This window comes from Siniperca chuatsi, linkage group LG6, assembly GCF_020085105.1.
Source record: "Siniperca chuatsi isolate FFG_IHB_CAS linkage group LG6, ASM2008510v1, whole genome shotgun sequence".
In the NCBI taxonomy this organism is placed as follows: Eukaryota; Metazoa; Chordata; class Actinopteri; order Centrarchiformes; family Sinipercidae; genus Siniperca; species Siniperca chuatsi.
The window spans coordinates 17,719,723-17,733,632 of NC_058047.1; the positions used below are offsets into that span (position 1 = coordinate 17,719,723).

The 13,910-nt window shown below is 42.0% G+C and overlaps 1 protein-coding gene across 2 annotated transcripts in view; it reads left to right on the forward strand.

Annotated features, from left to right (window-relative positions):
• The window catches only part of agbl4 (AGBL carboxypeptidase 4), a 288,623-nt gene that overhangs the window by 272,402 nt on the left and 2,311 nt on the right, over positions 1–13,910 (forward strand). For both annotated transcript variants that reach the window (XM_044199149.1, XM_044199150.1), the window contains 2 exons: positions 2,965–3,117; positions 6,970–7,132. In XM_044199149.1, the coding sequence (XP_044055084.1) occupies positions 2,965–3,117; positions 6,970–7,132 (316 nt within the window). The remainder of the gene's footprint in view (positions 1–2,964; positions 3,118–6,969; positions 7,133–13,910) is intronic.

Genomic DNA, 13,910 nt, shown 5'->3' on the forward strand with positions numbered 1-13,910 from the left:
CTCCCTCCTCCTAGCCTCCATCTCCTCCAGAGGGGAGAGACCCAGGTGATTATTAGGCTGGTTTCCCCCATCTAGACCTTGGCTGGTTGGTTGGAACTCCTTCCACCCTCCTTTCTCCTGCCTAATGGAGCTGGATCTGCCTCTCTCACCACCTCCCTCTCTTTCTAAACTCCCCCCTCTTCCTCCATCTTCTCTGTTTCTCCATCTACCCCTCCCCTCTTTCTTTCCATCCCCTATGTAACTCTCCCTTTATGTCTCTCTATATATTTCTCCCTCTGTCTATGTCCCTTCACCACCACTGCATTGGCTGCATTTAGCTTTTTTTCCCCTCTTGCTCCTTTTTTTGTTTTGTTTTTCTGTTGTTTCTCCCTCCCTCCGCCCTCCCACTGTCCTCTTCTACCCCTCCTCCTCCTCCACCACCTTCTCCTGCTGCTGCTCCTCTCCTCTGGGGCTCCATCCATCAGGTTGTCGGGGGCTGCTAGCGGCCGACTCCCAGCCACCATATTTCACCGACAGCCAGCCAAGCAGCTGACAGCACAGCCACCGCCAGGAAATTGCTTTGGCTGTGAGCGGAATTTCAAACACAGGCACACTGCGTCGCCCGGGCCGCCCAAGCTCCGCTTCCTTCTCTCTCTCTTTCTCTCTCTCTCCTGTCAATCTCTCTACACCTCCCTACACACATCTCTATGTCTTTCCCCATCTCTCTCTCTTCCTCTCTTTCTCTCTCTCTCTTTCTGTTTGTCTTTATGTACTTATTTCCTCTCTTTCTCTCTCTTTGCACCCCCATCTCTATATGTTTTTCCCTCTGCTCTTCCCTGCCCCTCTGTATCTTCACACACACACACACAGTCACAAACCCATATGCATCATTTTCTCTTTGTCTTTTGTCCGTCTTTGTTTTTCCCTCTTTCTGCGCTCCCTCCCTCCCTCCCCTTCACCTCCTACTATCTCTCCCTCTCCTTTTCCATCCTGTCATTCTTCCTTTCCTCTCCTCCTCTTTACAACCCACAGGGAACAAGGTGTGGTGCTGAATGTGTAATGAGCGGAGAGGGAGGGAGGGAGATAAAGAGGAGGAAGAAGTAGAGGGGAAGGATAAAAACCAGGAGAAAGAGAATGGAGTGATAAGAGAGAGAGGAGGCAAAGAGGAGGCATGCTGGTCGGTGCTGCTCCTGAGTTAGGGGTCAGAAGGTGTGTGTGTGTGTGTGTGTGTGTGTGTGAGGGGGCTTGTATTCCTGCCCTTGGCAGAACCAGTTTAAGACCATTGACGTGAGGAGTTTTTTGCCAAGGGAGGTCATTTTTGCTGGTCTTCAGATCCTGGCTGGTTTAGGTTTATGGTTTAGGGTTTAGGGTCAGGGTTAAAGGTATACACCAAGTTTTTTCAAAAACCTTTTTATCAAAATCACATGTTCCCATTCCATTCAAATACAAGTGAGATGTATTAGGTGGTTAATCTTACAGTACACCCAGCTAAAGTGGGCAGTTTCTTGTAGAATGTTCTTTGAAAGGTTATGCAACAACCTGAAAATACTGCATTGTTGAACTCAAATATACAACATTTCATATTTATTCAGAAAATTAATGCAGTTGAGCAATGAGAGACTGTTTAATTATATGTTAAATATCATTTAACATCTTTGTCGTACAATGGTGTATGTAAAGTAACTAGAACATTGATGCTGTTTGGGTGAATTTCCATTAGCGTCTATAGCTATGGACCAATTCCACACTACATTTTACTGAATCAGATAATGATTCATTTCTTACACTGCACTGTAACTTTTGCTCTCCTGTTTCATCTTGTTTTTATTTTCTGTTTAACTCTGTTTAATATTATTTAAATGTCTTTTTATATTGCCTAATGTTGCTTTTATGTTTTATGTAGAGCACTTTGAATTGCCTTGTTGCTGAAATGTGCTATACAAATAACCTAGCCTTGCGTTGCCTTACATGATAACATGGATAACACTATAAAGTATACATTATGTGCTATTATGCATATTGTACACTGTTGGTTGTAAGAATAGAGGGAATGAATACACTCTACTGTTTTGTACTACGCTGAGACATGCACAGATGGACATCAGACTGCAACTTTGGAAAGCTACTGCCAATTTAAATTAGAAAAATTCAATAAGTGACTTCAAAATGTTTGGGAAAGATTTAAAACTTTTCTTAATTTTTTTATGTCTTCCTGGTGCTTTCTCACTACCATCCTTAATTTGTTTTGATTATTTCTAGCTGTGAGCAGCTCCACTATTTCTTTTGAAATGGGTGCTGTCATCCAGGACCGTGATAGTCCTGCATCTAGACATGTCATAGTGAGGGTTATAGTTAGAGGTTGGAGAATAAGTAATTGGAAGCTCCCTTTTTGTATCACAAGATAAAAGTCTGTGTATGTGTGAGTGTGTTTGTGTGTAGATTTAGATAACAGAGTCGAGCAAGAGAAACAGATCTTATCAAATCCATTTTACACAGTGTATACTGGAGAGAAAAGACATACACACTCAATATGAAGTCAATATTAACCTGATAGATAAGTATGGGGTATGTGATGATTCTGAGACATCCACATGAGAGAGTGTCTGCATGTCTTCACACCATATTCATCTCTGCTCACCATCCATGTATGTACTGTAGGTGTGCCCTTCAGAAGGACAGTCTGATTGAAGTTATATCTGGGTGGTTGGCTCCTTTCAGGTAGTAAACATATTCTCAGTCTGCAGTGTCTGGAGGGTTTGTAGTCATCCCATGGGTGAAAGCCTCTCCCCAGCACAGTCTCCCCAGAGCAAAGAAAAGCCTTCCCATAATCCAAGTGGGTAAACTGGTGTGGACTGTTGCTCACACTTTCAGAAAAATATCTCATCTTCCCCACTAACCTGCTGTTTTTATCTTCTGTCTGTGTGTCTCTGTTTCTCTGTCCCTCTGTTCTCTTTCACTGCCTCCCTCCCTCTTTTCCTGCATCAGAGAGTTAGTTTGGAGTTCTACATTGATGTTCATGCCCACTCCACCATGCTGAATGGCTTCATGTACGGCAATGTGTTCGAGGACGAGGAGCGCGTCCAGAGACAGGCTGTCTTCCCAAGGTTGCTGTGCCAAAATGCACCAGACTTCTCCTTTGTAAGTCACACAAACAGACACACACAAACACACTAGAGAGGCAGGCTTAGGAGCAGAATTTCACCAACTATAATCCCAGGGCTAGCACGGAGAAATAGTCCTATCTCAGCAACTGCTGGTGAGGTGCTGTTCAGTGAGGCACTTAATTGCCACCTGCTGTACCCTTTGCAGCACACAGTTGAAGACCTTGGTTGCACTGGGCACCTCCCTGGTGTAAATATGTGTAACTGCATCAATTGGAAGCGAGGTGTTGATTGTAAAAAAAAAAAAAAAAACACCTGCTTAGCTGGTTTTAGGTGAGGAAAAAATATACACAGACTGCATGTATGTGTTTATTAGCAATACATTATGCACCCAGCTGGCATGCACACACACACATCATCGAGCTGAGTGCTGGGGCATATAAAGCAACATGGTCAGTTCCTTCAACCTGCCTGACCCCAATCTCTACTCTACACCAGGTCCCTGTGCTACCTGTCCACCCTGTGAAGCCCCTCCTTCTTGTACACATCCCCTTCCCACAGCCACACACACACACACACACACACACACACACACACACACACAGGAGGTGTTAAATTATTTGAGGAGATATGTGTGCAGAAGAAAGCGTGTTCCAGTTGTACACAAAGATGCTCACCTTGACCACAAAAGAGATGAGGTTAAGGGAGTGTAAACAATGAGAGGGTGAAACTTTATAAACCCTGACAATTCAGTTCAATTAACTAGTAACATAATAATTATAATAATAAAACACACATCCAATGATTTTAACTCTAGAATATATTTAAAAAGATATGAATTATTTAAAATATACAGCAAAAATTCAGTGTTAGGTAGGTACGCGGAATTGTGGTGTGCCAAAACAGCAGCAGTGGTGGCATATGTCCTTGAGGAGCAAAAATATGAATGGAAATTATGTATGAGAAACTACACTATTCTCCCCAAAGTAAGGTATGAAGTAAGTTGTGAACTATTAATATACTGTATATCCAATTCAACAAGTAGGAGAGTAGAGGATATAGAGTAGAGTATAATATGAGATCCTACAGATGCACAGAACAGAGATACAGTATGTTACAAGTTTCCTAGACATGTAACCATTAATATGAATATGCATTTATACTGTATGTATGTGCAGAACATAAATAGCAAACACAGGACTGTAAAAGTAGGCCAGGATATTCTGTATGATCAGTTCAGGTGTTCTGCTAAAGCACCCTCTGAGGTGGCTGAAACTGGGTTTATTTGGACAGGACTATGTAGACTGAGGGCAGCGAGGAGGGGGAAACCAAGGCGGAAATGAAATAATTGGAAACAATTTTGAATTTTGAATTTAACCTTTTTTTAGACAGGTAATCTCATTGAGTCACAGGGTCTCATACTCAAGAGAGACTTGGAAATGAATGGCGGAGAGAAGCAAAGAACAAGTGGGAGAAAATCCATTCACTGACACCCAGCCACACATGCATAACCTAATAACACCTTTTCATACAAGTACATTATCCACCAAACCATTTCCTCTCAGCCCTGTGTCACTTCCACTGACCTTCGCTTTCTCAGTGACATTTAATAGCAGAGCCACTTACACACATAATAAAAAATAACCTTTATTGCCCATTGACACTCAGTGCCAACCTCAATACAGGGACAAGCCAGACAAGCAGATGTTCACCCACAGATGTATGGAAATGTCAGTCTCTATACAGTATGCAGCATTACAAAGGATGAGTAAAATGCTATTTCAGGAGAATCTCTCTCTCTCTCTCTCTCTCTCTCTCTCTCTCTCTCTTTCCCTGTATTGCTTGGATGACAGCTGGCCCAGGGGTCATCTCCCTCACTGTGCTTTTGTCCCTCTTGCCATTCAGCACTACCTAAAGCCCAATGCAGCAGCAGCAGCAGCACAACACAATCATGGAAAACTCCCACTGGTGGCCGCCAAGTCTGCATTTTAGCAAGGCAACTCTCACTGCAGCAGAGTGGAGTGACAGTGAATGGAAACTTTTTCCACACTCTTCCCAAGACAGCACCATATTTGTGTAGTATAGCTGACACACTGAAACCTAAAATAGACTAGATGTTTTTTTTCTGCTATTGCCATGTACAGCCAATCTTTGTAATGACATTGTATGAAGTGAATCTGTTCAAATAAGCTATTGTACCCTTTATAATTTGTCCTGGATTCTCAAGAGGCTTACCGCTGCAAGTTATTGAGAAACAAATCACTGGGTGTTAATAGATTTTCACTGATGAGACATGTCAGCTGATATTGACAGCAGCTGATTTGTATTTCCTTTATAAACAAGGAAATATTGTCAAATTAAATTGTGAGTCAAATATTTATGATGTTAATGGTTTTTGAGCAGATATTAATGGATTTATTAAAATGTTTTTTTAGTTGGTTCAGTATGACTGACTCATGTAGTATATAACGCAAATACTAATGGTAGTAATAGTAATGTACTTGACACACTCAGTTGGACTTATAATATTATACTTATGCTAAGGGATTATTCCATGCTACATATGATCTGTGATGTATTTAAACAAAACCAGCATGATAATAGCATAATACTTACCAGACACATATGACCTGTATACCTTTACCTAAACACATCCCAGAGAAGTCAATAGATTTAGTTATAACTTGAAAGTTTAGTAGCTTCCCCCTACTTAAATTTTCCTGCATACAAGGCTTTCAGAAATCCTTAAACCTTCATTAACTGATTTCCTGGCTATTTGGGGGCAGCAAAAACAAGCTGTGAACACAACATGGACAACTTTTACTGTAAATTGATATGGCAAACATTAACATTAATTTGGAGATTTGTTTCTGTCCACCTGATGAGTCCATGTCCAATATTTACTCTCCTTTTAGCTCTGTTTTTGGTCTCTATCAACTCCTGAGGGAAATATCAGGCTCTTTAGCAGCTAAATGGTCGACTATGTTCACCAGGTAGTCGCTAACTTTCTCTGCCTGCTGTTTGGTGCTGGGCAGAGCGGGTTTATCAGAGTATTTTCAATGAAAACAGCTGCCTGCTGTGGCCGAAAACGATGCTGATGAGAGCGGTGAGAGTGAACCAAAACAGTACAGTTATGGGACTGAAAACCAAAACAATAAGCTGAAAGATTCGTAAAACACTCTGTACAGTTGAGGGGAACTGCAGAGTTTAGTGATAATTCTCTGTGGATTAATCACTATGAGCCTTTCATATTAAATATAGTCATTTTGATTTAATTGTTATTACAAAAACATTGATTACAGCTGCTTTTAACCTTTTGGTTATCATAGGAACAGGTCTTAGCAGATTTGCCCAACACAATAGTCACTTTGTGATTCTACAGAAGTTGGTGGTAACTGACCCATTTCCACCACAGTGTACAACTGTGCAGTGTAGACTTTTTCAAGTACAGTGATGTGTAAACTGGGACACAAAAACACAAAAGCAATATATTTTTACTGAATGTGTGTTTTTTTCCTCTGTTTCTGTAAGAGAAATAATCTTTCACTCAGGTTTTCATGGACAGAAAAAGCATTTTATTTTGGAAAGTTTCAGCTGGGAAACACTGGCCAGCTACTAGTACATTTTGAAAAACTAAACTCATAACAATTTCCATAGAGGTATTCAGGATCTATAGAGGTATTTAAGGTTATATGTCATAGTTGGGGCTAATGATCTCCATAGGGAAATTCTCCAGACTCCAGAGTCTTCCTCAAAGATGCTTTAACAGGGTAAATATTTGCTGACACAAAGACTTGAACCATAATCCTCTCACTGAAGTGTCATCTCTCTAACCACTATTCTAACATGATGTTTCAGATGTATTTGGTTTTTTTGTGTATTCCTCTAGTCCAACACGTCCTTCAACCGGGACGTGGTGAAGGCCGGTACCGGTAGACGGTTCCTCGGTGGTCTCCTTGATGACACGTCCTACTGCTACACTCTAGAGGTGTCCTTCTACAGCTACATGACAGCTGGCAGCACCGCTCCTGTGCCCTACACTGAGGAGACATGTATCCTTCACCGTATGTGATCTGTGTGTGTGCGTGTGTGTTTCTGTGTGTCTGTGTGTGGAAGTGTTTCCAGGAAGGAAAAGATATGGTTCAGAGTGTAGACAGTGGCAGTCATGTTCTATTGTGTCTCTCTTAATTTCTCCAATCTCCTGTCTACACACACACACACACACACACTGTTCCTGCAGTAACAATCTCCCACTGAAATCAAGCCAATTGATCTTGTAATCATCAGAGTCATTATTCTAATATTTGTGTCCCTGGTTGTGTGAGTGTGTGTGCATGTGTGAGTGTATGTGTGTCAGGTCATGTGTACTCACTAGAAAACCATGTTGCTCTTTTGTTGCCTCTTGTTGCGACAGATGTGCAGTGACAGAACAGGGATGTGATAGCTGCGTCTATTGATTTCATTTACAAAGGAGAGAGGAGAAAGGGGCTTGTGTTGGCATATGTAATGCGGTGTGTGTTTGTGTGTGTGTGTGTGTGTGTGTGTGTGCTTGATTGCGATAAACAATGGAACAGTGGAACAAACATGATTCCTGTCGTCTACAATCCTGCACACACACATAGGAGCGCACACATATATTTGTCACGGTAACCGAAGGTCACAGGTGCCTTAATGGAGCCAGATGAGAGGAAGTTTTCCTTCAGCTGACCTTCTCGGGGCTGAAGAGCTCCTGAGAGCTGGCCGATGGCGGTCTGATCTTACCAATAGAGTGAGTGAGTGAGAAGAGGAAGAAAGAGAGATTTAAAGAGGGCGATAAGAACCCTACACATGAAAAGTATGTGCTCCCCTACACATATTCTGCAAGTGGACGGAGATCATGGATATAGACGTAGCCCTAGTGCCCTCTAGTGCTAAGAGCTGGCACAGTCTGACTCCCCAAAGAGTTCTGATTCACACACCCACATGAAAAGTTATTAACATTCAGGTCAATTCTACAAATTGATGATTGGAAATTTGTAGAAGAGGTGATACAGTGACAGACAAACATGTATCCTGTGAGCAATGAGGCTTTTGTGGGAAGATGGAAAAACACACTTGGTGTTTTTTCCTTGTGAGGACGTGAAAAGAAAAGGCATCACTCAAACTAACTCATGCATATTAGGGTGTGGTGTGTGTGTGTGTTTTCTACACCCTCTCATCACTTTAATGCTTCTCATAGAAACATCTCAGGTCTTTGCATTACAGTTGTGATGCCCAAATGGAAATACAGACATGTGCATTCACACAGGGCACCACTATAGCCACAAACAAACAGTTAGCCTTACATTGAGAAGACAGGTGTCTGGCTGTTATGATGAACAAAACAACACATAACAAATTCCACTCTGTGCTTTCATTTGAGTTGTTGGCACTGGGTTCAGAGCATGATGAGAAATGGGGTTTCTGCCTCAATGTGTGTGCAGAGGGGACATTTTTTCTTAAGGTCAAAAACTCAGCCCTTTTGGGAGGACTTGATCTTTTTTGTTTTCCAGGAGTGTGTGTGTGTGTGTGTGGCTGTGGGAAGGGGAGGTGTACAAGGAGGAGGGGCTCCACAGGGTGGGCAGGCAGCACAGGGACCTGGTGTAGAGTAGAGATTGGGGTCAGGCAGGTTGAAGGAACCGACCATGTCACTTTATACGCCCCAGCAGTCAGCTCGATGGAGCGTGCAAATCATCAACAGAGACCTTTAGCATCTCAACGCCCCCCCCCTCCACCTTTCTCACCTGATGCACACACACATGCACAAACAGGCATGAACGCACAGTCCTCTAAACTAATACATGACAAATGAATAATAAACTGGGCCCCCAACTCTTACCACCTTCCAAACATGCCGCCCCTTACCCTTTCATCTCTCCTGACTATCCTTCTCCACTGCTGTGACTTGTAGCCTCCAAAATTGAAATCTTAACCTTTCTCACAGCTGAGACTTTTGTCGCAGTTTGAAGGTGCTCAAAAAAAAGTGTGATGCAGTGTGTGTGTGTGTGTCTGTATTTGTTTTCTGATCGCTCCTCTCCTCTTCCTCTCATGTCCTTCTCTGTCCTCTATTCTGTCCTTTCCTTTCATCTCGTCACCCAGAACATAACAGCTCATTATATCATTTAGTCAAGCTGAGAATCCTCTTCTCTGAAACAGCAGGGACAACTTCTATCGTGAGTGTCTTCTCTTTGTCCTCTAATCATTTAACACCTGTGTGTGTGTGTGTGTGTGTGTGTGTGTGTGTGTGTAACTACTCCTACATGTATATGTCTCTTTTTTATTCTTACATACTGTACTTAAAGTTAGTTTCAGCAAGGTAAAATCCACTCTCACTGACATCCCAACTTGCAGAACTGTAATTAAACATCTTGGCCTGTTATTTCCCTCCAGGTTTTTCTATTTTCATACTAAAACTGCATTTTGTGATGGACCTTCCAGTTCAGACTGGAAAGTGGAATAGATCAAGGTTGAGAGAATCTGGGACCTTGTTCAAAACTCAGCTTGATGCTTTCCATTGTATGTGTGTTCAGTGCATATATTTATGTGAGCTTTGGGGGTCTACTTACCTAGTAGGTGTGTATGCGTGTGCTTTTGTGTGTTGTGGAGAGACAGTATTCTCTGTGACTTTGAAGAATTATTCCAAAACTTTAAAAGCCATTCAGGCTGCAACGGTTCCCTGAAATTTTCTGTCACAGTACAGACATGCAGATTTTCAAACTTCTAACTCTGAGAGAAAGAAGGTGCACTTTTCTTCCTTGATTGATTTGCAAATTTGCTTTCCTTCTGTAAAGAAAGACATGCAGAGGCTTCTGAAACAGTGGTCTTCTTATCAAAGATGTTCACTCAAATAATCCACATCTATTGACAAGTGCAATGTTGTTCAGCAGGAATGTGTGGTTTAGGCTAACTCAAAGATGCATTGATGCAGCATGGATTTACAGCTCCTGCAACTGGCTTTGACTAGTCCTAAATGTGTCCCAAATGCACACATATAGCCCTCTTTTTCTGTATGTGTGTGATGTGTGTCTGCCAAAGCAACAACACCCAGACGTGCACCTCACCATAACAGTGGGGCTCCATGAATACCAGAGCTGCCAGTGGAATATAGTATGCATCAGTGAACCTGACACCCAATGGACAGGTTGTGAGAAGTATGCAAATGATATAGCTTGGAGGCAAATATGCTCCACTACCACACATCATACACATCATATCACACAGACATGCACAAATGGATAGGTGCTCACACATGCAAGCAAGTGCACACACAGACACACACATTTATACACACAGTTGATTGCACAAATATTGTTGCTATGCTCAGATAAACAGGTGTCCTCACATGAGCACTCACAAAGATTCACAAACACACATGCACACCTCCAGTTGTGGTGTGGTAGTTCTTGTGTATGCCGATAAAGTTGATGTTCATAGAGGCTCTGAGAAAGTTTAGAAATATTATGCTAAAAGGCAACATTTTCTGAAGAAAAGTGACGTGTGCTCACAGCAGAACATTTGCTGTTGAAGCATTTACATTTACAATACTGAAAGAAGTTGAAGTGGCACTTAAAATGGATGTGCTGGAAGAAGTCTAAGTTTCAGTTTAAGTTCAAGCACTAAGATGAATTGAACTAGTTATGATTGTTTTCATTTCAGTTTATGTATTATCTCTGCTGTCATTGGATTGTAACATAAAGAATACCTTCAAGATTAATGACTTCCTTGAACTTTTATACATAAAGCCGAGCCATTTCTAAACAACAGATTAGTAGAACTCTTGTAAAGAAACATTTATATTGGAATATAAAAATAGTATCCATATTCTGTTTTCAGAGCAGCATAGATCAGAAGAGTCTTGTATTCCTGCTTGTGCACACTGTAAGAAAACAGAAGCCTTTGTTACACTTATTTCAGTTTACTCAAGCTTGTCTCCTTGGCAGTGACAGTTCTTCCTGTCAGGGATTTAAATCAGCCCTTGTTTGTCCCTTTGGGCTACAGGACGTGAGGTCTTTGTGTCCGGTGAATCACTATTGGGGACAAAAATGTCCCTTTCTGTATTGCTGGTGTTGACTAACCTGTTAATTAGCATTGATAATTAGTTCTCAACGTGTCAGTATAGTGACAGGACCTGTCACTGTCCCATATTGATGGCTTGAATGTCCCCTTGCTTGTCTCCTTGTTAACTCCCGTTCAATCTGGATGGCATTCTCTGCGTGTCTTGTCCATTTTACCACTGGGGGCCTTGTTTTCTGATTGTCACCTTGTCTGTCTGTCTGCCAGGACCAGGCACGAGGGACATGACGGTGAAAGCCGCTAAATGCCGTGCTGACAGTAAACAGCTGCAGTAAACAAGTAATGACGTCCCCATCCCCTTTGTCTCGTGTGTACCGTATCTCATCAGCGCCTAAGCTTACGTGCCCTTGAGCCATGAGAATGACCTGCTATTGATTAGACAAGACCGTTAGGTGTACCGAGATGTTAAAGAATACACCTCAGACGCCTCAGTGATAGGCAGGCAAGATGCTGACAGGCTGCATCTTCTGAAGTATTGTGTGAAACTGGCACATACACCTTAATGGAGCTGGTAAATGATTACATAATGATTATGATAATGCTTTGAAATCCAATTAAGTTGATGATACATTAAAAACAATATTATCAGTAGCAGTCTATGTGTTAATTCAGAAGGCTGCCTAGATGTTGACTAAAGCAGCAGAAGTTTTCTACCACCCACCTCTGTAATCCAAGCTACAGCCCACTGACTGTTTCCTGGCTCTCACACACATCACTTCCTGCTGCAGCAGCAGCCTCGTTCCAGACCCTACGGTTTCCCCCGGCAACGGGCCAGACAGCAGTCAGGGCATTCTCTGTGTCTCTGACCATTCACCCCATGGATGAAGTTCTCCTTCAGAAGCTGACCGTCCATCACAAAACCTCCTGTAATAGACGATGAGTCGTGACAAGCCAAGCTGAGAGGCCATCTGCGCATGGTGGGGTCTGGGAGATATTTTTGTCGCTGAGCGTGCCTGGCCAAAGATCTCAGGACTGGCACCGAGCTCTGCTGATGAAAGAGAACAGAGGAAAACACCAAAAACTTTCCTGAGGTCAGAATGAAGACGTCAAGGATGCAGGGGGAGTGTGTTTGTTTATATTTAGTACACAGAGTGTGTGTTTATGTCCTTGTGCGTGAGTATCAGTGTATCACCTCTTAACAACTAGTAGTAAATTAATAACTACCTACATTCAAATCCTATGTGTTATTTTTAGCCATGCTAGCGACATGGCTCTACGGATGGGTATGTCAGTCTGTCTGTCAGTCAGTCGATCAGTTAGTTGGTCCACCACAGACTGAAATATATCAACAATTTTTGAATGGATTTCCGTGAAATTTTGTACAGACTTTCATGGTTCCCAGAGGATGAATGCTAATGACTTTGATGTTCCCCTGACTTTTAGTGTAGCACCACCAACTGGTCAAAGTTTTCACTTATATAGAGACATATTTCAATATCTACTAGATGAATTCCCATTACATTTGGTACACACATTCATGTCCCCCTCATGATGAACTGTAATAACTTTGGTGATCACTTAACTTAGGCTACATACTTGCAAAACTAAAGACATTCACATCAGCCTCAGCTGTACATTGTATTTATTGCTAATTAGCAAAAATTTGCATGGTAACATGCTAAACTAAGATGGTGAACATGGTGAACATTATACCTGCTAAAGATCAGCATGTTAGCATTGTCTTTGTGAGATAGCATGTTGATGTTAGCATTTAGCTCAAAGCACAGCTGTGCTGCTAACACGGCTGCAGACGTTTAGTCTTGTTTAGAACTATTATGCATTACAATTAGCATAAAAGCAAGATTCAGAAGGACGTAACCTTAGTTTGTTCATCTGTAGTTTTATCTCAACCTAATCAGTATCATCAGCTAGCAGTAATGAGACAGATTGTGAGGCCCACACACACACACACACACTCACAGCAAGTCTGGCCTGATGCAGGACTCAGACAAACAGCCAGATGGGGTGTAAACATAGACTCTGGAGTCATGTGGAGAGCGTTGCCATCAGCCTGCCGGGTGAAGAATGAAGTCCTGTGCAGACTCCCAAACATACGCAAAAATGCACCCTCAAAGGCCAAGGTGACAGACTCACTACAGAGGGGATTACTTGCATATTTACAGACCTAACTTGCCAGGTATACCCTTGTGTTTGTGTATGTGTATGTGTGTGTTGCTTGAGGTATGACAAACTTTAAAGCCTGAAGTGTACGCCCAGACAGCCCGTTCAAAGAAAGGATGGATGGTTTACAAGTTAACAGCTTTTGGACAATAGATTTTCACCTTTGTAGCAACCAGGATTTATGTAGCTCGGGTTATTTTGTGATCATTATGAGAAATTGGAAAATAAAAATGACTGAATCTTTAAAAAAAAAAATCTTTTTCTGTATGCCAGTTGTTTCAATCACACGGTTGTGACAGATAGATTGTCCAGCAGATGACAGGCCATATCTGAGTATCAACAAGGTAATGACAGGGGAAAGTGACAGATTATGTCTCTGTGTTGCTCCATCAAGCTCCAACCTGGTGAAGAATGGAGGTAGCTAAACATCAATGCCACAAGATAGGAAAAAACCAGTATGTTTTTGTTTATTTTGTGTTGTGTTGGGATCTATATGAACAGTATGTATGTACATTCTGTGTAGATGGAGGATGATGGAATAAGGACGATGAACATATGTCTAAAAGCGTGGATAGATAGATTGGCAGCTGATTTTGATGGTGTTTTTCAGTCCACTCG